We start from the raw sequence: 26,353 nt of genomic DNA, 5'->3' as shown, positions 1-26,353 counted from the left end.
ATAATTTTGATAGATGTTGCAGTTAAACTGTTATGCAGTCCGCAATGTCCAATGTTCGTGAGCGTTCGTGATATTTAGGATATTACCGCGAAACATACTTTCTTAACCGTGCATTCTGTAGCCGTATTGATGCACACATCGTTATGTTATTATTCATGTATGAATATTATTTAAAATGAATAAATAATATTTTAGCGTTGAAGTATTGAGGTATATGCGTTGCGTTTAAGTATAAGTCAGGAGACTTATTTTATGGGCAGGGGAAGTATGTCATAGAGTAAATTAAACAAGAGCACCGCCTTGCGGGTGCAGACCGCTCATCTATTTTCTTTTTAAAGGTGAAGGGACTCTCATTTTCAATCACAAAGGAGGGAGGAGTGGAGTGAAGAGGGGTGTATAGTGTGGGGTTGTGGACATTTATTACATTATCTTCCAAAAAAGCGAAAAAAAAAAAAAAAAAAAAAAAAAATCGGGGGGGGGGGGGGGTTATAGTGTGAGGGTGTGGTGATAATTTGTGAGATGATCTTAAAAAAAAAAAAAAAAAAAAAAAATCAAAAAAAAAATTTGGGGGGGGGGGTGGGGGGGGTGGGGTGGGGGTATAGTGTGAGGGTGTGGTGGTCATTTGTGAGATGATCTTATAAAAAAAAAAAAAAAAAAAAAAAATTAGGGGGGGGGGGAGGGGGGGAGGGGGGGGAGGGCACGGGGGATGGTTTGGGTGAAGTCTATTGTGGTATGTCAGGTAAGAGTAGTTTCATCAAAGTATCAATCAAATCTAATCATAAATAAAGAAGTTATGGCAATTTTAGCAAAATTTAATAATTTGACCTTGAGAGTCAAGGTCATTCAAAGGTCAAAGTAAAATTCAAGTTGCCAGGTACAGTAACCTCATGATAGCATGTAAGTATTTGAAGTTTGAAAGCAATAGCCTTGATACTTCGAGTGGATCGAAACACAAAATTTAACCATATATTAAAAGTTACTAAGTCAAAAAAGGGCCATAATTCCGTAACAATGACAACCAGAGTTATGCAACTTGTCCTTTTACTGTACCCTTATGATAGTTTGTGAGTGTTCCAAGTATGAAAGCAATATCTATGATACTTTAGGAGTAAAGTGACCAAAACATAAATCTTAACCAAATTTTCAATTTTCTAAGTATAAAGGGCCCATAATTCCGTCCAAATGCCAGTCAGAGTTACATAACTTTGCCTGCACCGTCCCCTTATGATAGTTCATAAATCTTGCAAGTATGAAAGCAATAGCTTTGATACTGTAGGAATAAAGTGGACCTAAACACAAAACTTAATCAAATTTTCAATTTTCTAAGTATAAAAAGGGCACATAATTCTGTCAAAATGCCAGTCAGAGTTACATTACTTTGCCTGCACAGTCCCCTTATGATAGTTAGTAAGTGTTGCAAGTATGAAAGCAATAGCTTTGATGCTTAAGGAATAAAATGGACCTAAACACAAAACTTAACCAAATTGTCAATTTTCTAAGTATAAAAAGGGCACATAATTCTGTCAAAATGCATGCCAGAGTTATCTAACTTTGCCTGCCCAGTCCCCTCATGATAGTAAGTAAGTGTACCAAGTTTGAATGCAATAGCATTGATACTTACTGAGAAAAGTGGAACTAAACGCAAAACTTAACCAAAATTTGCAATTTTTTAAGTATAAAAAGGGCACATAATTCTGTCAAAATGCACGCCAGAGTTATCTAACTTTGCCTGCCTAGTCCCCTCATGATAGTAAGTAAGTGTACCAAGTTTGAATGCAATAGCATTGATACTTTCTGAGAAAAGTGGACCTAAACGCAAAACTTAACCGGACGCCGACGCCAACGCCAACGCCAACGCCAACGCCAACGCCGACGCCGACGCCAAGGTGATGACAATAGCTCATAATTTTTTTTCAAAAAATAGATGAGCTAAAAATCCTTTTTTCTGTACAAAATCTCAACATACGAAATCAATATATATCTATTTTACTGTTAACCTTAATTCTTTCCAAACAGTTACTACAGTTTAACTAAAATCCTAACCAGTTTTTATCACCTAAACCTATTGGTTCGCGGCGTTGCCAAGCGGAAAGCGCAAGTAACCGCGCATTTGCCACTTGACCGCCAGAACATAAACATCACATATATCTTTGATATATTGTTCTGCGTTATTATTACAGGTTAGTGATAAATCAATTTATAAACTTTAACCTTTGTATTGTTGTAATCTCTGTTCTTATTTAATGCCACGTAAGGTATTTATTGTATTTATTGTATTTATTGTATTTATTATATTTATTGTATGTATTGTATTAACTGTATTTATTGTATTCATTGTATTACAATATTGCCATGTTTTTATAAATGCTATTACTGTTATTGTTGTATAATTAATAATGGTGATTAATGTCGGCATTTGCCACTTGACCGCCAGAACATAAACATCACATATATCTTTGATATATTGCTATGCGTTATTATTACAGTCCCTTCACACGAACCATAAATATATTTGCCGAGAGCTACGTCGACATTCTATTCTCAGGAGACTGAATCGAAGAACATTGTACATCATCCGCAGGTGCCTTTCCACTGAGTGCTTCAGGCATCAGTATGCCTTTTTACTGGAATGACAACGATTTAAAGCACGAAGTTCTGAACACTCATCACTGCAATCATCTGGGCTAAATGGAGTACTCACGCTAGATTCTGGAGCTAATGTTCCAGGCAAAGTGTTGGCTTTTGAGCTTAAATTATGGCAATCAGTACAATTTTCACATTTACACCGACGGCTTCTAAAAGGATGTTCAGACATTGTATCAGCATTACCATGCAAACCACCTTTCCTATATTCAACTGTAAAGTCGTAGATGTCTAACAAGATTAACCATCGAGCGAGTATGCCCTCTGGTTCTTTAAAGTTTTGTAACCATGTGAGTGAAGCATGATTCGTGCGAACAAGAAACTTCCTTCCCCATAAGTAATGGCTAAATTGTTTTACAAAAGTTACTACAGCTAGATGCTCAATCATTGTAGTACAATACTTCTTTAAGTGACCGACTGGCATACGCTATCACTCTTTCATCACCTTTCTGGACTTGAGAAAGAACTGCACCAATTCCTGTTTGTGACCCATCTGTGTCAAGTATGAACATCCCAGTATTTTGTGGAAAGCCTAAAATTGGAGGGGATATCAGCTTTTTTTTAGCTGTTCAAAACTTGATTGGCATTCTTGAGACCAAAAAAAAAGTTTTCTTTTCTGAGTTAATTCGTTCAATGGAAAAGCAATCTCTGCACAATCGGGAATAACTTTTCTGTAGTAATTCAAAAGACCTAGGAAGCTTTTAATTTCAGTCTTAATTTCGGGCACAGGCCATGATTGAACTGCCTCGATTTTTGAAGGGTTACAAGAAATTCCTTCTTCTGAAACAATGTTACCTAGATACTCAACTTGCTTTTTGAACAAATGGCATTTCTTTGGTTTGAGAGATAACTTTGCAGCACGAAATCTAGAGAAAACCTCAGATAAATTGACAAACGTTGCTTCAAATGTACTTCCAAACACAATGATATCATCTAGATAGAAAAGACACTGTTTCCATTGCATTATAAAGAAGTGAAACTCCAGCTGCTGGAGCAGTATTGAATTTTCATTAAAAACAATTAGTTGGTCCTTTATTTAAGGCAAGTGACCGATTGCCCAAACAGTACAAAACAGCACAATACAGCACAATACAAACCAACATAAACACAAAATATGAATAAAGCTGGGGTCACCGCCTTGGAACGGTCAATGCAAAGCATTGGGGGTTTAAACCTGGTTATAGAGCGCTCAACCTCACACTTGGCCCAGCAATATTCATAATACATTTAAGTGTAAATAAAATTTAACGTCATAGCATTGTAACTCAAATTAAACAATAATAAAAGGGAATTAAAACGCATTCAATTTAATTACTATTTAATTACTCAATTGCATTGAAGATACAAGAGTAACAGAATTACAACTTTTTGACGAACGATCAAATAAAACTATTAACAATTGTCAACTACATTCCTTCTTTATAGAAAAGATTTGAGAATGTAGAATCATAGAGTTAATATCTCAGATAATCATCGCGCAAATACAGGAAGAAGCAGCAATAATGGGTGTAAAAATTCCATATTACATAGCTTGGTTGTTTATGTGACTGCTAAACAAATTAAAAATAATTAAATCAAACAAGAAACGCCTATCAGAGAGAAAATATAAATAAAATGAAACATTATAAACCCAATGACCATTGCATGCCACGCAGAGCTAATTCTACCAGCCGTTCAAATGTTGCGGGTGCGGTGCATAGGCCAAAGGGCATGACCTTGAATTGATATAACCCACAATATGAGGTAAATGCGGTCATATGTTAATGTTTATCGGCCATCTTAACCTGCCAATATCCACTAGTCAGATCTAGTGTACAGAAGTATTTTGCACCTGCAAGAGTATCAAGGGCATCATTTAATTTAAGGTAAAGAATATGCATCTTTCCTCGTTAATGCGTTTAGTTTGCGATAGTCAATGCAAAATCGGACAATGTTATCTTTTTTTTTTACTGAAACAATTGGTGCCGCCCAAGCACTGGAACTCGGTTCAATGATATCATTATCAAGCATCTTTTTAATTTCAGTTTCAATAATACCTTTCTGAGTCAGAGGAACGCGTCTTGGTGGAATTTTAACTGGTTTTGCGTTTCCAACATCAATTGTATGCTCTACTAGGTCTGTCTGCGAGACCTTTCCAGAGTTGTCGTCAAATATGTCACTATACTCATTCAGGAGGCTTTTAAGCTGATTGTGTTGGTCAGTATTAAGATTTTGGCAAGCATCAGCAAATAATGGCTGAATATGAGTAGGCAAGGTTATTGAGTTTTCAATTGTATGATCGTGCTCATTTAACTCATTCACCGACAAAATTGGCTGTAAGCTGGCAACTGTCAAATTGCGGTCCATTTTGATACTTCTGTTAGTCAAGTTTATAAAAGTAACTGGAATTTCGGCCCGGTTAGCATCAATAACCGTTTTTGCCATAAATAAGCCTCGTTTTGTACTAGTTTGTATGGTTCAACTATACCTTGTTGCTCAAAAAATAATCCATCTATATTTGCATTGATTGTCATTTCAGAGTCAGCGGGAATTGTACATGTATTTCCCAGCCGAATGCGTGCTACTTTTGAGCTTTCATGCCTAATTAGCTTGATTTTGTGCTTACCGATTTGCATTAAAGATTTGCCAAACTTTAGCTGAACGTCAAAATCTTCCAATAAATCCTTACCTAAGATAGCTGTGACCTCATCAATATCAGCTACTATGAAATCATATGTAATGTTCTCATTATCCAATTCAAAACAAATTGTGATTTCACCATGAACTACAATATTACTGCCATTGGCAGCGGATAAGGTTTGGCTTTTTTTCAAACTATTGAGATCAATACCACATTTTCTAACAAATTCAGTAGACTGAATGCTAACTGCAGAACCGGAATCTATTAACGCTTGGCATGTGTAACCTAATATAATCAATTTTGCAAACAAGCATGACCTTTTGATAGAGTTAATCACAATGTTTTGTTGCCCTGGATGTGAACAGACTGATTGATCGGGCGCAACATCAGTCATAGCTAGTTTTCCTTATCTCTACTTGGACAATTAGGAGCAATATTTCCCTTTTCATGACATGTGAAGCATTCCCTATCAGACATGTTAGTGCGTTCACGACTATTTGACCTATTTCTAACTTTCAACGTTTGAGTGAGGTTTTTCAATAAATCTGCTATGTCCTTCCGTGTTACTTCTTGTTGGTTCTGCTTTATTTGATTACAAGACTCATTGTCATAATCAAACCGTGGTTTTCTCATTATTCCTTGTGAACCCTCAAACGCTTTAAATTCTGTTGCTAGGGCAATAGCAGCATCTATTGTACTAGGATGTCTATATTGAACATGACTTCGCAGTTCTGGTCTAGTGAGACCATGCACAAATTGATCGATTGCATACATCTCCCTAGCATTAGATTGAACATTCAGATAAGCCTTCGTACTCAATTTTTGAAGAGCATAACCAAATTCTGTTGCTGATTCAGACCTATTTTGTCTCCTATTTCGAAATTCACACCTAAATGCAGTTTCTTTTTCAACTGGATTAAACCTTCTATTCAAAACTCGAACAATATAATCATAGTTGTCCAAATATATGGGATTGAACTCACTGAGTAACCGTTGTGCATTACCCTTTAAACTCAATACTAGTTGTTGGGCTTTTTCAATGTTTGACCAATTTTTCTAACGAGCTACATTCTCAAAATGAACAAAATAATTTTGCCAATCTGTGGATTGTCCATCAAATTTTTCGGGTTCCTTAGCTTTTCGCATGCTGTGATATGTTTGCTTTGACATGCGATCTTGATCTTTTGTGCTGAGGTTTTTTTTTGCAAAAAGACATGATTTGGGGATTTGCGATAGGTGTTGATTCATGTGCATGATTGTTCAGCATAGCTGTAGCATAAGTAGGACCACAGTCACTCATAGTAAGATTTAATCTACTGTATTGAGTATGTGACATATGGTCAATGTCTGTGTCCATGTGTAAGCTATGTGCGTTCCTGGGGTGTAGCTTTCCAAATGTCATATTATCAGACACCGTGTTGCTTTGTATGAGAGGTGTTTATCCACTGTGTTGTTTGTGATACATTTGGTGAAATTGTGTTTCTTCGTGTGGTTCCGCATGCGATTGTCTACTGCGTTGTGTGTGAGGCATTGGATGCATATGTGTGTTACTGAGAGGATTGTTTGTATTGTAATGCATCATATCCATGTGTGCATCAGAGCTTTGAGCATATGTGTGTGTAATCGGTGTGCTGTGTTGGCGTAATAACCTGCTATGATATGTGGTGGACACAGGTGTTTGTTGGTAAGTGTTTGACACCGATGTTTGTTGGAAATTGTCTGACGCAGGTATTTGTTGATATGTAGTTGACGCTAGTGTTTGCCTATTCATTGTCGGCATTGACGGCGTAGCAGCCATTGTGTGTGGGAGTTTCTTGAATGAACACAGTGATATGTTATCATCATTCATTGACGCCTTTGACTGTGTAAGCCCTGAGAATTTAACTTCCCTTGTTTCTCCCAAAGGGATCCTCCATGACATAGAGTCTCTCTCATTGCCATTCACTTTGTGTAATAGGAAGGCAAGACTTCCTTTAATTGTTATTGGTCAAATGTAAAATTCACTAAGAGTGTATAAATTTAATAATTATAAACTTGTATAGCTATGTATATTTACTAGTTTCAATTGGTACTCCAAATTATGTATACCCTCACTTTTACTAATCAACCAACCAGTGTTGTTTTTGTATTCACAAAAGATCTATAACAGATGCTACGCTTCACTTGTGTCTATTACACAGAACAAGACAGCTCGGTGCATATATGAATGCACTAACCCGCCTGTAGCGTGTATCCATATGTAAACCTACATGTACCTCCAATTAAACAAAAAGTTTTATGACAATATAATTTATTTGTTTTTGAACGGACGAGCCCCCAAAATGTAACAGGCTTATTATTTGTTCTCTCCCTAACCACCTGTTATCCCAGGTTAAATTACACTTGTAATATAAAACATAAAACAAATGCCACTATATGCAGTTTATGTGAAAGTATATGCCAAATACTACACTAAAGCACACATCTACAGACTAAATTTTTTAATTGACTAATTGGAGAAGAGAACGGAACAAATATTAATTTACACTTATTGACCATAAATGATTTTAACTAACTTTTTAAGAATAATAAAACTGACTCAAAACAATAATCTAAACTAATAAAATGTGTAACTGACTTGTTCCCTTGAATGTTGGCAGGTGCTGCCTTGAGTTTTCGTGTGAGAAGAAGCAAAGTTGCATAAAAATCACTGGCTTATATACCCTAACAGGCAATAACACAATGGAGGCCCTGCCCTAACTTGAAATACAAAGTTACAATAATCAAAGGTTTAATGTATTATGTTCAACATAAACAAAAATAGACGTCTGGTCTCCTCCTATTTATGTAACTAAACACCAAAAAGTCCACGAGGAATAAATGGTCAGCAAATTAAGTACACTAGAAAGACTGGTTACATGATAAAATTAGACTGGAGACTTGATTGTAAAATAGACTTCTTAATGTAAAATAATCATTCCCGCTACACGTAGCCTGATGATACCGTCTACCAGTGTAATGAGCTTTTGTCCTGAAAAACAACTTTTAAAATTAATACATCAAAGAGACTACATCAGCTTATCATTAAATTACTCGTTTTATCTTGAAATACAAGTTCATTGTTTTATGTGTTGTCAAAGTATTGTTTATCATTAGTTTATCAGCATAATAGTAAAGGTAATTTACTATACAATTCACTTCGGAAAAATGGCATTCTTTAGTGTTTATGAAATTCTTAAACACAGTCATCGTCAATATTCGCCAGCATAATTATTATTTTAATTCATTTGGGTTGATATGAGATTATCGATTAAATATTTATATATATATTTATTGAAAATTTTATTGAATGAACTTTGAAAACAAAATAAGAGCAGAAAAAACAACGATTTTGGAAAGAAGTAATATACAAAGTTTAAAGGCAGTATGGCCTAAAAAAATGTTGTGGTTCCGGTCACCCGACCCTACCTAAAAAAATACGCCGACCCTCAAGTTTTTATTGGCCATGGCGACCCTAAACTTTTTTTGCCGTTTTCCGGTAGGATAAATAGAATCGAAAGGGTTTTAGTCATCTACATTCATTTCATCACTTTATTTATTTTTCCATTATATTTACAAAAATGTATTGATCAAAATAATGACATCAAAACAATGTATTACCGGTAATTATGGACCAAATCGGCAGTTGCATTCACATATATTAATCCCTTCTGTCAAAACACCGCAGACCGCAGTCAACACAATAGGTCAGTAGACGTGCTATGCGTGTGTTCATAACGCCCAACACAAATCCAGTTTCTTCCAGATGTTCTCTTTAATCAGTATACTGTACAATAACTGTTTCAATAATTACTCATCTAAAAGACCGTAACGATAAAGATATTGATTTGAAATTAATTTAAAGGAAATGTCAAATTATTCGCGATATAATTGGGTTTAAAAATACCAAAGAAACTTTTAACCGAAATCAACAGAACTCAATGTTCTCTGCGCTACAATGTTTGTATAAAAAAATCAATACACGCACGCTTCCATGTGTTTTCTTTGACTTTGTACATTGCCGCATAATTTTCGCGCGCTTTTGTCAAGAAATATACATGACGACTGTATATAATGGCAGCATTTGTAAACTTCGTGTAAACATAAAAAATCGGAAGTGTGTTTCGGATTATAAATTATTATCCTCATTTGGGAATTTAACAAAACATTTATACTTATGTTATATGTGTTATGAATTAAATATTAATATGCTAAAACGCTTTACGTGTCGAAAATAATTGTTTTGATAATATTATGCATGAAAAGCACAATTTCCAGGAGGATAACACCCGTTGGTAATAATCAGTCTGTTACGTAACTTGCCATGATTTTATCTCCGAGAAGTACACTGTAGGGACCAATTAAGGTGGTAGGAAAAACAAAGCCATATAGCTGCAATAAACCCCTGAAATTATCGATTAATAGTGACATGGGGTTATTCACGCATATCTGATTCATAACTGTTCCCCGTCTAGCAGTAAAACACACATTGTGTAAACCATTACAGGTATTTTGATGAGTTTAAGGTTCATGTAGAGGCTTCATTTTGAAAAATGTGGGACCCCTAGCATTGAACTCAAATTTGACTAAAGGAAGAGTGCCACATGGAAAATGTATACATATATGCTTTAAAGGATGTTTTTCCTTCAAACTGCTACCAATTTTGTACATCAACGTATCATAACATCCACAAAATCAATCAAAATACAAAGCGATTTTAACACTAAAATATACATTATTTTCAAAAATCTGAATCATGTTTATTCCACGTATTTCGGCGGAAAATTATATAACTAGTGAACAATATCGACATTGACGAGGGCAAGTTACGCTTAAATAGTAAAAAAAGTTTACATATCTAGAAATATCAAAACTCGAACACATGTCATTTCATCACCATGGGGGCAGCCATTTTTAAATTAATAAAATAGAAAGAAACATGCTTAAAACTCACTCATCGCCTAATTGACATTCCAAACGGTTGACGATGACAAATGCATTGGATTGTAATCTTTCCGTTGATGTTTGCAAACTGCACGATCAGACCTCATAAACACTCAAAAGAATAACTATGTAAGAAGCATTTCACTAATGTTTACAATCGGTGTCGAATCACACGACATATATTATTGCGCATAAAATAGTACGCTTACAGACTGATAGAAAGATCGATACGTAACTCTGTTCAATTCATCACGGTATACTATTCTATCGATAATATATAATAATACATCGCTTTAACAATCTTAAAGTAGAAATAATTCTTTTAAATGGAGTTTTTAATAACGAAAGTGAAAACAACGGAAGTTGGATGGATATTCTGTGAGATGCACTTCGGCTCCAGAAAAACAATACAAATAAACTAAAAAAGACGTGTGGGGGACAATTTTCAGCTGCAAAATGTTTTCATCCCTAATTTTAAGTTATTGCGGGTTTCCGTATTTATTGTGTTTAGTTGCTTTCTAATCTATAGAACTGTTATTTATGGTGTTAAGTTGCTTTTTAATGTATATGTTCATATGTTTTTGTTGAACAACACGATATCAGTGACTTAAATGAAAACAATTTTTTTTATCAGTTTCATCAGAATGCCAAAATAGTATTATCATTACGTGTTTCTTCGTTATTGGTCAATGACGAATTTTCCAAGCAAAAGATAATTTCAAACACAAATAATAAAGCACCGAGGTAACCACACTACAAGGGTCAAAGAAAATCAATAGATAATGTTCACGGATAATTGTAAACGTTGTCGCAATGACATAATGTTTTAAGAGTTTACTTTTTTAGAAATCTATTGAACACAAACGTTTTATACCTAATGCAGCTTTTGCGTATTCACATACCTAAAAGCCTTCAGGTTCCGACAGACATTCCAAAAAGATTCCTGACCGATGAGTTTTGGGACTGTATGTGCCAAATGTTTCGATCACTGGTGTGTATGGAGGTACAGCCGCACAGTTGGACATGACCTTGAAAGAAATTTGGGCATACCCTTGAAAAAAGTATGAACATGGCCTTGGAGGAAACATGGAGGTAATGGCCTTTAAAGAAAAACGAAAATGACATTGAAAGCAACATCTACATGATATTGAAAGACATATGGTCACGATTTGTAGTTGACCTTGAAAGAAACATGGACTCGATCTGTACTTGATCATGTTGATATTGAAAGAAAAATGGACGCGATATGTAATTGACATTGAAAGAACTATGGAAACGATATGTGGTTTATATTGAAAAAATGGACACGATCTGTTGTTTTTATTGAAAAAAAACTACATGGACGAGATCTGTAGTTGACTTTGAAAGAAACATGAACACTATATGGAGTCCTCTCCAATGAAAATAGTTTGGAACACTCTGATGAATAAAAATGGCGGCAGATTGTTATCATATTCTAAGCAACGAAGCGCACACCTGATGAAATGTTTCTGGCATGCGCATTTGTGGTAAACAAATGGATTCCGATAAAGCGCAATCTATCCCGCAGTGAAATACGTGTACTAGACGTCTATGATTTTCGACATGTATTGGTTTATAATATGCCAACATTTTATTCTTTGTCGTTCAGCCTGAACAAATGTAAAAATATTAATTGTTAGCAGGTTCAGATTGCTCTGTCTACTTATGTTTTTTGAACCGCAAAACGTGTATCTTACCTGATGCCATATTTTCCATCCCTTTGGGTCTGTATTTGGCAGAGTACAGTGATTGAGTACGAATGCTTCTGGGGACGAATGGTTACCGGATTTCGGGCAAGGGTATCGTGGAAAATAACATTTCCAGCAATGTTGAAAACAGTTTTGTATTTCGAACAATGATGTGTGTCTGAAAGTGAAACAAATATTCCCATGTTAAATTTTTGTTTGCATATTGACTGTTTGCGCACTATTTAATTCTAAAATTAAAGCTTCAAATGAAATTTATAGCACGAACATAAATGGTACACATCACTTATATAAACGATCATTAAGCGAATTGATAATTTGCGATTTGTATCATTTAGTTTTTCACCCTTCTACTCGTCTAAGTTTCTAAAATAAAGTATAGCCAGTCTCGGATTACCTATAAGAAATTAACATTTTCAGAATTGTTTGTCTTGCCATTTTTAGCACTGGTAGGCTAGTTTAAATGAGTGAATTCGACTGGTCATTGGCGTTCTAGTAGGCGCTCAAGAAACTTCGGGCCGAAGGCGTGGGCTTTTAAAGTTTCCATACCTATGAGCCACCACGGTGCTTAATCAAGCACTGGGTATAGCGGATAAAGACAAATAACTTGCTTTGGATATGAAAAGATTGATTCCTTTTCTTCTACGGCACTCGTTAAATTGTATGACATGCAAAAGTTAAGATAAAAAAATAGTATCACTCTTAATCTATTGCATAGATTGCTGTAATTAAAACGCGATAATCTTAATTGTCGGTTTTAGGTCTTGAACATTAACTATTTCGTCAACATATGGCGAGTGATTGAAGATATAAGCCTTTTTCTGAGAAAACTGGGGTTTAATAAATTTGCGTAATGTGTCGTCCCAAATCAACCTGTGATGTCCGCACAGGCTTATCAGGGACGACATTTTCCGCTTTTATTTTTTCGTTTCAATGAGGTCTTTTCACAGCGAAAATCCAGGTGCGACGGAAAGTGTCGTCACTGATAAGCCCGTGCGCACTGTACATGATAATCTGGGACCACACCTAACGCACTTCCATAAGGCCCAGTTTTCCTGGAACGAGACTAATATGAACGAACTGTTTACCTGTGTACATTTGTAACTCGGTTGTTGTCGCAATCGTCGGAGTTGTTAGATAAAATGTTGTGCCTGACCTTGTTGTTGTTGTTGTTGGCTTGTGGGTTGTGGTTATTACTGTGTTAGGTGGTGTTGTGGTTTTGTGAGTATGATGCGATGTTGGTGGCATGGTTGTTGTGGGTGTTGTTTGTATCAGTGTTGTTGTTGGTGTAGTTGATGGAATTGTTGTTGTTGGTATTGTTGATGGCAGAGTTGTTGTTTGTGTTGTTTGTATGAGTGTTGTTATTGTATGTGGTGATGGCAGGGTTGTTGTTTTGTGTTGTTTGTATGAGTGTTGTTATTGTATGTGGTGATGGCAGAGTTGTTGTTTGTGTTGTTTTTATGAGTGTTGTTATTGAGGTGGTGATGGCAGGGTTGTTGTGTGTGTTGTTTGTATGAGTGTTGTTATTGTATGTGGTGATGGCAGGGTTGTTGTCGGTTGTGGTTGTGGAGCCTCCAAGTGTGTGGCTGGGCGTCTAAAATGGAAAATATTTTTTCTTAACTTTGAACGCAAAGGGGTCAATTGCTCTTCCCTCTTAAATGAAAGTTCGTGTAATATGATAGATACGCTTTAATGATTGACATTCCGTGGATTTAAATGTTTTATTTATACTACATGTATTCTACATACAGAGACAACATTTGGAATATAATGCTGATAATAATTTTGCAATTGTTCCGAGATAATTCATGGCAATCACAGTGAAAGTCATTGAGGCCTTGCTCTGTGAAAAGTGGGTTTAAAACATGTATTACAGTGTTTTCCCAGATTAGCCTGTGCAGTCCGCAGTCGTTTCAAGAAAGTCTCTTCTTAGCAAAAATCCAGTTAAGGCGGAAAGTGTCGTCCCTGATAAACCTGTGCGGATTAAAAAAATGGAATCATAGCGATGCCTGACTAGATGATGAATCTCATGTTTATAAATGTTTTACACGTGGTATTTCATGTAAAAAAATGTTCTGTAGGTTTATGGTTTTTATAGTTATAAGTTGAAGATTTAAATGCATTTTAAAGCTGTTTAAAATTAATAATAGAAGACTGAAATCGATTATTAAAATAAGGAATGGCGTTTGGAATATTGTATTAACTGCATCAAGAGACGAATGTGCATAATGTAGACTTAATTGTAATAAGCCGTTTTAGTTATAAGGGTATTACACTGACGAAAAAGATGTCGTAATTAAATAATACAATGAAAATGTATCATGTATAATGCGTGCATAGTTCAACTCATCGTGGGAGAAAACAAAACTTGACAAAATTAACATTATAAACTTTATCCATAAAAACAGTATTGATTAGAGCATTTACCTTAAGAAGTTTGACTTGCATATGCCAGTTAGTAAAATGTGAGCCAAATAAATTTAATATGTATACACTACAATTAAAACAACGACGGTATATATGCTGCACCATTCTAGATGATCATGTAAGGGTACACATTATATAAGTAGAAAATGGCAGCCATCTTTGTTGTGTTGTGTTTTGTGTGTGTGTGTGTGTGTGTGTGTGTGTTTTGATAAGGTAAATAAAGAACTTAGTTTTGAAAAATAAGTTCTGTGTTATACTTTAGTGTGTAGAATTTGGAATGCTGATTAAATTCGAATTGATGCATTTAGCGATAATTTGTCTAGTAACTCATCTTTTTTTAGGTGTTGTGGACTATATCGCGTGTAGAAAACGGGAAATTTCACATAATAATAATGATATTACTTCACAAGATTTGATTCGGTTCATTTAATTTGTTTTATTTTCTTTAACTTTTAATAATTAAACGCTCATATTTTTTTGTCTCCCCAAAGATGTTTTTTTTAAATAATAATTGAGTTGAAGGTCACCTTGTAAAACCTTCCTTTAACTCATCGGATAAATTCAATTACACAATGACACTAATATACATTCTAGTATTCTCAATCTATGAACATCAATTACCATTCGCATATTATAACGTGTATGCTTAAAATGAATATTAATACAGTTTATACATCAAATGTGTATATATAAATGCATTAGAAATGTGAAATGTAGTATACATGGATGATCAATGTAAACAACATATCACATATATAATGCACTTTTATACTCACGTATGTGCTGGTAGTTGCACAATTTAAGATATAGAGTAAACATCAATTAATACATGTAAATGCGTATTCAAAGGGCACACAATTATACGGGGACATGAATGTTGATACGTCAGATTAACCTGTGTGTCCTTTCCTGTCATATTATCCATTTTAAATAACTAAGTAAGTTAACATGTATGGATGTTAGGCAGTAATCAAAACGCATTAAATCACACTTTTATCTCTCATTTCGTATCAAGCTACGCTCCTTTTCGATATAAAATGGAAAGCAGACCGTGTTTCCTTCAAAGTGGAAAAGGTTATTTCTCAGCTGATGAACGTTGGTGTTAAGCTTTTTGTTTAGATAACATAGCAACAGTCATTATGCCTATTTTATTTTCCGACATATATTCTGCAACTTAAATAACAAACATATTTACTTCGCTTTCACAAAGATCGGATAAGTTGATTTTGTTTTGTTACTATTAAAAATCAAAATCGAATTTGATTCTTTGTTAACATAAAATCCTATGCGTGTAGAGTTAGAAATTCAATGTATTAGCTATTAAAAGAACTTTAGGACACATAAACACATTCTGATATTATAGAATGGTATGGACTTACAGGAAAAGCCTAGATTGTATAATGAAATTTTCTTTTTGTATATACATATTTTCGCCCCACGTACTGCTGCAACAGCTGGATGAGGCAACAAGAACACAAGCAAATACAACGAATAAAGCTTTACAAACAATGTGTGCAGAGTTATTGCTTTAATATTATTCTAAAACACTCCGGTATGTGGACTATGGTTATATTGGTCACAGTAATACAAAAAGATTATGTTCGATCTGATGCATTTTTGTACTTGTTCTTAATCACTGCAGTTTAATGTTAACATTCCACAAAACATTCAAACTAATTCGTTAATGGTTGTTTTTCGCTTTATTTTTTTTAAAACTTAAACAGGCTCTTAATTATCCTGGAATTCACAAACAGACCAATGAATGAAATAGAAAATATAGGGGCTTACCACGAATTTTACATATATGAATACATAACTCTGACATCTAAAGCTTCAAGCATGAACTTAAATTTGGAACTAGGGACAATATATTAACGCATGACACACAACCTGTACATGGTGATCACTTGTTGATTATTCTTCCTAAATGCAAGGTATTTTCATTACCCATCGTGCTGTTACAGCCTAGCTCTATAACTCAACGGAATTAAGTAACACATGTTTAATACCGATGTGTATCAAAAACAGCCAACACATTATATGAAACTGAACATAAATTCAACGTACATTGTTAAATAAAGGATAAAAATACATTCAAATTGACATTTAAAAATAAAAGAATCTTCAGTAAACTTGCTTCTGACTCAAATATATATTTATCAAGAGTGGAATGTTTATAGGTAAACGCAATTCGACGATTTAAAATATTTGACACTTAAAGATAAATGATTTGATATATACAAGACTAATTGAAATGCCACAAAAACATAATATTCTTAATTTAAGGTAACTTATTGAACTAACTGTGCAATGCCCAACACGGTCTGCGAGTGAGCTAGCGAGCTGTACACATTGTTTTCATATTTTTAGTATCAGCCATCTTTACCTTGACCTGACTATCAAAGACGAAACTTTTTTCTATTTTAATTACAATAATCTTGACCTGAAACCTTATGTCTCCCCCAATTGAAATCTCGTAATTGGTTTGCTTGTAAGCTATCTACACGCAATAAGGTACAACACCTACATCAAATTCAATTATTTTTTAGAAGAAAACTGTTTCTAGTTTAGTTACAATGACGTTGACCATTGGCTCACTTGACCAAAATGCGATTTCAAGTTACGTCTGCATGAACGTTCACACAATTTCATCCAAACTGAAAATTTTACAGGAACAATTTTCCTATGTTTTGAAGAATTTTTTGTGATCATACTAGCCACAAATACAATCCCAAGCTTCTTCTCGAGTTATTGGCCACCGTCGGAATCTATTACATACCCCAATCTAATAAATAGCATCAACTTCATTAAAACCTGTTTACAACATCACAAACAAAAACATTCAAAGAATTAATTGAAAAAAAAGCTCAGTCAAATCAGAACCCCATCCGGTTCATGTTGTTACAACAAGAACAGAATCTCTATATGTTTTGTTAATTTATGTTAAGAATTTAGTCAACTAATTGTAGGACCGAGGTTTTTGTTATAATTATTAAAGTTATACAGATGATTTCACCCCACAAGTTTCATATAACAATAAGCTAAAATAAGACTAGTTGTGACTGTTTGGTATTGGGAAGCTACAATGTACATCATCAACAGCTTGGACAACATTTAACATGTACATTTTGAGGAGTGATTTCTAATTATTTTTCAGGTAATGCAGGTTTAATCAGTTTGTACAACACAGATCCGGTTGGCTAAGACTGGTTGGGACAGGTTGGGCAACTATTTTGGGTAAAGTTTATGGTCAGCATGACATTAAAACTGACAGTACCATGTAATTAGATTCAAATTTAATATTGTACTGAGATACTGCCACATCTGCTCAATAGATCAATACAACCAGTATGTAATGACTGACAAAAATAGAAGAGCAAAAATACATTGTTGGATTGTTTTCCATATATTCATGGCACTGTTCAACAAGCTTGATGATAGCTTTTTAGTAACATGTTTCTGACAAACACGAGCAACTCACACAAAATTGAACATTGCATAAAGAACAGACACAAAGTTACTCACTGGCCAACTGCAGACTGCTCAAATCAGTCAATGACTACGAAAAAGAAACTTTTGCTCAATACATTTTCATTTGTATACACATTTTTTCCTTCCAAAGCCCACATAAATATCCAAAATAATATTTATTTTAATCAATATATCTAATTGAAATAAAATCGACAACTCTTTGATCTATAACAACTGGTATAAATACTGTGTCAGCTTCTTTCTTTCCATACGACACAAAATCAGTGCACTTGATAAGGGTTGAGAAAAAGTATAACATTGATTATTAATTCATGGCAAACAAAAAGGACACACACACACATGAAGGCGTTCTTTTTTATTGAAAGCCCATGTTATTGTGTAAGTATCAATTAAGAAACTCCAGACATATTTACAGGAGAGGCTTTATTTTAATCATCCGCTTATCACTATTTATAATGCTTACAAAAGGCATTGTGTTATACATTCTTCAAAGTTGACAAAACTGACAAACCACAGGATATCTCCATTAGCTGCTTAAACCCTCCCCAAGCTGTGAAGTACCCTTCCCAAAACCCTCAAAATTGTACATATCTTATGCACAATAACAAAGCAAAAATGTTCGTCGGCAACTCCCTCCCTTGATAGGTCCAGGACACCTCCCCTCCCCTCGATAGGTTAAGGACAAACCCCCTCGATATGTCCAAGGCAAACCCCCTCAATATGTCCAGGGCAACCTCCTCTGTATGTCCAGGGCAAACCCCTTCAATAGGTCCAGGGCAACACCTCCTCGATATGTCCAGGGCAACACCCCTCGATAGTTCCAGGACAACCCCCTTGTTGATAGGTCCAGGGCAACCCCCCTCGATAAGTCCAAGGCAAACACCCCCTCGATAGGTCCAGGGCAACCCCCTTGATAGATTCAGGACAAACCCCCTCGATATGTCAAGGGCACCCCCCTCGATAGGTCCAGGACAAACACCCCCTCGATAGGTCCAGGGTATCCCCCCTCGATAGGTCCAGGGCAACCCCACTCGATATGTCCAGGGCAACCCTCCTGAATAGGTCCAGGGCAAACACCCCCTCGAAAGGTCCAGGGCAAGCTCCCTCAATATGTCCAGGGAAACCCCCTCGATAGGTCCAGGGCAACCCCCTTGATAGGTCCAGGGCAAACACCCCTCGATAGGTCCATTGCAAACACCCCTCGATAGGTCCAGGGCAAACACCTCCTCAATAAGTCCAGGGCAACCCCCCTCAATAGGTCCAGGGCAAACACCTCCTAGATAGTTCAAAGGTAACCCCAACGATAGAACCAAGGCAAACACCTCCTTAATAGGTTCAGGGCAACCCCCCTCGATAGGTCCAGGGCAACCCACCTCGATATGTCCAGGGCAACCCCTCCTCAATAGGTTCAGGGCAACCCCTCCTCAATAGGTTCAGGGCAAACACCCCCTTCGATAGGTCCAGAGAATCCCCCTCGATAGGTCCAGGGCAACCCCCCTCAATATGTCCAGGGCAACCCCCTTTGATATGTTCAGGGCAACGCCCCTCGATAGGTCCTGGGCAAACACCCCCTCGATAGGTCCAGGGCAGACAACCCTCGATAGGTCCAAGGCAACCCTCCTCGATAGGTCAAGGGCATCCCCCCTCGATAGGTCCAGGGCAACCGCCTCGATAGGTCCAGGGCAACCCCCCTCTCCTTGATAGGTCCAGGGCAACCCCCCTCAATAGGCCCAGGACAACCCCCCTTGATAGGTCCAGGGCAAACACCCCCTTCATAGGTTCAGGACCCCTCCATAGGTCCAGGGCAAACACCCCCTTGATAGGTTCAGGGCCCCCTTGATAGGTCCAGGGCAAACACCCCTTGATAGGTTCAGGGCCCCCTTGATAGGTTCAGGGCAAAAAACCCCTCAATAGGTCCAGGGCAACCCCCCTCTATATGTCCAGGGCAACTCCTCCTCAATAGGTCCAGGGCACCCCCCCCCCTCTAAATGTCCAGGGCAACTTCTCCTCGATAGGCCAAGGGCAAACACCCCCTTGATAGGTCCAGAGAATCTCCCCTCCATAGGTCCAGGGAATCCGCCCACCATATATCCATCTGCCCACCCCTCAATAGCTCCAGGGCATTCCTATCCTTCATAGGTCCAGGGTCCCCCCTCGATAGGTCCAGGGCATCCCTCTCGATAGGCCCAGGGCACACATCTCGATGGGTCCAGGGCATCCCTCTCGATAGATCCAGGGCATCCCCTTTGAAAGTTCCAGGGCATCCCCCTTTATAGGTCCAGGGCATCCCCCTCGATAGGTCCAGGTCAACCCTCCCCACCCGATATAGATCAAGGGCTGCCCCCTCGATAGGTCCAGGGCAACCCTCCCCACCCGATATAGGTCAAGAGCTGCCCTCTCGATAGGTTCAGGGACCCCCTCTTTGATAGGTCCAGGGATTCCCCCCCCCCCCCCCTAGATAGGAACCCCTCCCCCCTCGATAAGTCCAAGGCACCCCCCCTCGATAGGTCCAGGGCATCCCCCCCATGATATGTCAAGGGCGTCCCCCCCTTGATAGGTCCATGGAAAACCCCCCATGATAGGTCAAGGGCATCCCCCTCAATAGGTCCTGGGCACACACCCCCCACCTTGATAGGTGCAGGATACCCCTCATTGATAGGTCCATAGGTCCTGGGCACCCTTCCTGAATAGGTCCAGGGCACCACCCACCTTTAATTGGTCCAGTGTAACCCCCTTGATAGGTCCATGGCATCCCCTCCCCTCTGAGACGTGCAAAAGGACACATAAAAGAGTAGCTTAGATAGCAATACCCATCTATAAAATAATTCAAGTTTTGTAAGTTCATTTTTATCTCCAAAAATTATCCTATTTGTATTTATAAGAAATTGTGTCAGAAACCAACAAAGTCAAGATATATGAGGCAAATAAACAAAATCACTTTGCCTTCGTATAATTTAAATTCAATTGTTTTAAGAGGTCGTATCTCCACATTGTGTTTTCTTACCGTGAGCTTTCACTGCCTTCTTTCTGGATGATTTTCAACTTCTTCACAGCCTTGGCCCTATGGATTTTGAAAAAAATGTTTCGTAGTAACAAGAATTGGAAAAATTAGTTATTGTTTTACTATAGCTACTACAAAATTAAGAATACAATTATTTTCAACATTATATTTGTTTAAGTTCAAATCATAGAATTAAATAGCGAGATGGCATTCATTATCATATTTTTATTAATATTCTTGATTTGAAATGTTTGTGAAAGGACCAGGTTCTCATAGGAGCTTAATATGCCCTGTATGCCATTGTAACAAAATGACTTTCATAAATCATCATAAATTTGGTATATTTCTTGACATATCATATCATTTACATTTAGCACTTTTTTCCATGAAAACAGCTTTTGGAGCTGCACAGATGTTAATTAAAGCATATCGGCATATAAACCGATCAATGTGGTATGCCATAGGCGAAGGATGTGGTGTATAATACCTTATAATTTTCTTTTCTGTGATTTCTTTGGGAAAAAAGTGTAAACTCGTTACCATGGCAACCATAATATATATATATATATTATATATTGCCTTCACAGTTCAAGTCTGCTTATTCTGTTTGGGAGCATCAGGGCCAGTTGCTCTCCAGAAGTTGATGTTATTTAACAGCTTGATTACACCATCTTTCCTTATGTGAAGTGGAGAGATGCTGGGTCTTAACTCAGCTTGATTACACCATCTTTCCTTATGTGAAGTGGAGAGATGCTGGGTCTTAACTCAGCTTGATTACACCATCTTCCCTTATGTGAAGTGGAGAGATGCTGGGTCTTAACTCAGCTTGATTACACCATCTTCCCTTATGTGAAGTGGAGAGATGCTGGGTCTTAACTCAGCTTGATTACACCATCTTCCCTTATGTGAAGTGGAGAGATGCTGGGTCTTAACTCAGCTTGATTACACCATCTTCCCTTATGTGAAGTGGAGAGATGCTGGGTCTTAACTCAGCTTGATTACACCATCTTTCCTTATGTGAAGTGGAGAGATGCTGGGTCTTAACTCAGCTTGATTACACCATCTTCCCTTATGTGAAGTGGAGAGATGCTGGGTCTTAACTCAGCTTGATTACACCATCTTCCCTTATGTGAAGTGGAGAGATGCTGGGTCTTAACTCAGCTTGATTACACCATCTTTCCTTATGTGAAGTGGAGAGATGCTGGGTCTTAACTCAGCTTGATTACACCATCTTTCCTTATGTGAAGTGGAGAGATGCTGGGTCTTAACTCAGCTTGATTACACCATCTTCCCTTATGTGAAGTGGAGAGATGCTGGGTCTTAACTCAGCTTGATTACACCATCTTTCCTTATGTGAAGTGGAGAGATGCTGGGTCTTAACTCAGCTTGATTACACCATCTTCCCTTATGTGAAGTGGAGAGATGCTGGGTCTTAACTCGGTTTGTGAGTTGCAGAGCTGGCTTATGTATGTTGTCCTTGGTAAAAACAGACTGGAAGTTATTTACGGGAATTGTAAACGAATAGTTGTGCCATTATTGTTTACTGTTTGCCAATTATCTTCACAATAGATTGTCAGCACTTGTGTTAAACACGCCTTTGGAGAATACTTGGAACAAACAAACAAGTTCCGTATATCAGATCGATACTCATTTCTACAGTCAAGCAACATTGAGTAAAAACAGATCTCTATTTCTTAAACAATTGTTAAATGCATCCCTCAGTCAATGTTTATGGGAAATAACCAAATTAAAAAAAAAATACTTAGTGGTACAACTCTCTATTTACCAATTGTGAATTCAAATTGATTGGATAAATTTATCAAGATATCAAATGAGATTGCTATTTTCAACAATAATAAAACAAATACTTGTATCTGATAGTTTTTAATTATTCTATTTTTTAAATATACGTACATAACACAATATAATCACAAAAGCACCAATATAATAAACATGGCTATCAGGTAAAATATGTGCACCTTGTAACAGTCAAACACTGTTCTGAGTAAAGTTGAATTAGCCTGTGAATAAAAACACCTATATTTATAAGTTCAGTTTCAGACAACAGAAACATGATCGCGTTAAAAGTTAGGTTTCGAACAAAAGAAACATGCCAGTGTTAAAAAATGAAATCAACAGTTTGTTTATTGTATTTCAAAATGAATGACAGTCGAAAATGTACAAAATACCCATAGTGGAAAAGAATTCTTTGTTATAATTACATGAGCTTTGGTGAAAGAATAATACATATAATATACTTTGATGCAAAATAGGTAGCACAAAACCTTCATTAACATTCATCAATATAATACATTAAAACACTAAAAAGGTAGCTATGTTCATGATGCATGATTTATGGTTAAAGAAATGGTAGTTAAATTAATTTCTTTGAATATTAAGACTAAATAATGCTGATTTTTAATTCATAGCAAAACACAACAATACGTAGGGTACACAAATACATTTACAACAAGGTTCGACAGAATTGCAGGAGATCACAGATTCCCCTACCGATCAAATGAAAAGTCGTACCAATTAAGAATGAGCAACCAACATGTGGTCCTTTACCTGTACACTTATGTAACATAATGAAATTCAATTACCATTTAGCATAGCAAGATTTCAATTTGTTTCTAACATCCCCTAGGCATTTTTCATCTAATAAAACAAGGGTGTACATAGTAATGTCACATTTTTGTTCATATGTATCACATGTATGTTGATGTATCATAATTATATCTTACCTACCTTTAGAAAAAAAAGGCATTATTTTGTGCATATCTTTTTTTATTAACAGTCACCTGAAGTGTGCAGAAATGAAGGATGAGGGGTCATGTATAAACTTCTTTATCGCTTAAGATGTACACAAAGTTTCATAGTAATATTCTTTGTACTTTTCAAGGTATTTCTTTTTAGAGGAAGGTAGAGAAAGGGACTCACAGACATTCAGAAAACCTATAACTGATTGTGTATACCAAGTTTCATGTTGATATCTTATGTACTTTATGTGTTACAATAATTTAAAAGCTTGTTAATAATTTAGTAGCAGGGATCTGCTCTTGGAACTTAAAAGAAAAAGGGGTTGCATTATTAATGACCGTGTCCTTTAAAAGTATACCAAGATTTAGTCTAGTAACTTCAGAAGTTTTTAGAAAGTTTTGCCCATGGACAGACGGACAGACACCTAGATGGATAGATGGCTAAACATACATGATGACAGGAGGGTTGACCCAAAACCACCTCCAGTTAAACATGTAGGAGCCTACAAAAGGCAATTTCAATAAACCCTTTTACACCAGTATCTTGTTTAGTACAATTCATTAAATTGCAAGAATTCTTGTAAGAGCTTATATCAAGGGTCTTCTGAGCTGACAATTGCACTCACAACAAGTAACTCTCATAACCCAATGTCAAATAATGCAACTGAGGCCATGTTTATAAAATATATCCTTGAAAGGCACATAATGATGACATTGTTTTTGTTACAGCAAAAGTTGCATTAGTGATTATCTTTTAACATTAATAATCTAGAACAGTTAAGTCACATTGTTTCAATTGAAATAACATGCCCAAACCAATGTTCTAATATTAAATGAAAATAAGCCAATTTCAATGACATTTATTACAACATTAATAAGATGACATGCATCTATATATAATGAACACAAATGGCACAACATGTATTTAAATTATGTACACATAAACAAGCCACAACATAATGAAAATGCTAAAATTCACAACTCACTCAAACTTAAAAACACTGCTTTAAATCTTGACTATTACATTGAGCAGCGTATCAACTATGCTTATGTACAGTTATGTTTCACAAACTTGCTAATAGAAAGTTAAATTTAATTAAAAACCTTTCTTACTAAAGTCAAGTTTTAAAGGTTTTATTTCTTAGATACTGATGAGCAGCAAACAGCATGACACCTTAACAGTCTGATTTTATGATGTTTGAACATAGCCAATTTCACTTGGCTTCTGAGTGGGAAAAGAATAAAGGAGTTCGGGAGAAATTTCCCCCCTGATTTTGTTACCAGAGTTTCGAAAATGCACCTATTTAAATATATATAGCATTTAAAAACCACATCAAATTTATCACGTATCATTTAAATCTAGTTCATTCCATATCCTATGTTGAAGCTGCACAAATCTGCACAAATTTACAAGGTTTACAAAGTTCCAACAAAACAATCCAGTAAGCTTCAACTGGGGTCCTCTTTTATGGTATCGATGCGTGCACAGATCTTGAGTGCGGGTCCCAGCTTCAGTCTGGACTTAGTAATGTTATCTATTACAATGTATGTACACATGTAAGTACTACATATTGTTTATCTACTTCATTCTCAATCATATGTAGAAAATGCACAATATTACTACTAAATGACCCAGTTTCAATCAACAAGCCTCATGAACTTGAATTACTTCACATCAAAAGGTTCATCAAGTCTCAAAAAACACTTCAGTAACATTCAACCAGTCTCCTCTTCAATGGCGTTAATATTTACTCTTGAAGCCATAAACCAGTCTCAGTCTTAACTTAGTAATATTATCTATTACATTGTATGTACATATTCATCGTGGTCATCAACCAGTTTACTCTTTAATGGCGTTGATGCGTGCACAGAAATTGAGCCCCGGTCCCAGCTTCCAAGTTTCAACCTGTTTCCTCTTTAATGGTGTTGATGCGTGCACAGATCTTGAGTGCGGGTCCCAGCTTCATGTTCATGGTGGTCATGAGGTGGTCCTCTTTCAGCAACAGCAGGGCCTGGCCGTCAATCTCCTGGGAACGGAACTCCTCCGCGTACATAGAGCAGCCCTGCAGGTTACGGATGAACTCATAGACCTCCTGCACCTGTAACATACAAAGTTTATGTATAGACCTCCTGCACTTGTAATAGACCTCCTGCACCTCTAACATACAATGTTTATGTATAGACCTCCTGCACCTGTAACATACGATGTTAATGTATAGACCTCCTTCACCTGTAACATACAATGTTTATGTATATACCTCTTGAACCTGTAACAAACAATATTTATGTATAAACCACCTGCACCTGTAACATACAATGTTTATGTATAGACCACCTGCACCTGTAACATACAATGTTTATGTATAGACCTCCTGCACCCTAACATACAATGTTTATGTAAAGACGTCCTGCACCTGTAACATACAATGTTTATGTATAGACCTCCTGCACCTGTTACATAGAATGTTCATGTATAGACCTCCTGCACCTGTAACATACAATGTTTATGTATAGACCTCCTGCACCTGTAACATACAATGTTTATGTATAGACCTCCTGCATCTGTAACATACAATGTTTATGTATAGACCACCTGCACCTGTAACATACAATGTTTATGTATAGACCTCCTGCCCCTGTAACATACCATGTTTATGTACAGACCTCCTGCACCTGTTACATACAATGTTTATGTATAGCCTCCTGAACCTGTAACATACCA

At 36.5% G+C, this 26,353-nt stretch overlaps 1 protein-coding gene and 1 long non-coding RNA gene across 3 annotated transcripts in view; both read right to left on the bottom strand.

The window, feature by feature from the left end:
* Positions 1-22,740: 22,740 nt before the first annotated feature.
* Positions 22,741-26,353, bottom strand: part of LOC127841820 (polyhomeotic-like protein 2) — a 43,259-nt gene continuing 39,646 nt past the window's right edge. For both annotated transcript variants that reach the window (XM_052370928.1, XM_052370929.1), the window contains one exon: positions 22,741-25,730. In XM_052370928.1, coding sequence (XP_052226888.1) covers positions 25,533-25,730 — 198 coding nt within the window. In that variant the 3' untranslated portion in view covers positions 22,741-25,532. The remainder of the gene's footprint in view (positions 25,731-26,353) is intronic.
* LOC127841832 (uncharacterized) lies at positions 25,929-26,255 on the bottom strand. The gene is made up of 3 exons (XR_008031351.1): positions 26,225-26,255; positions 26,111-26,187; positions 25,929-26,000 (listed from the first exon to the last, which is right to left on the bottom strand). It is a non-coding gene; the product is annotated as an uncharacterized LOC127841832 (long non-coding RNA).

This window comes from Dreissena polymorpha, chromosome 8 (assembly GCF_020536995.1).
Source record: "Dreissena polymorpha isolate Duluth1 chromosome 8, UMN_Dpol_1.0, whole genome shotgun sequence".
NCBI classification, from domain to species: Eukaryota; Metazoa; Mollusca; class Bivalvia; order Myida; family Dreissenidae; genus Dreissena; species Dreissena polymorpha.
Note: the sequence above shows the minus strand (reverse complement) of the source record. Positions and strands in the feature narration are given on the sequence as shown.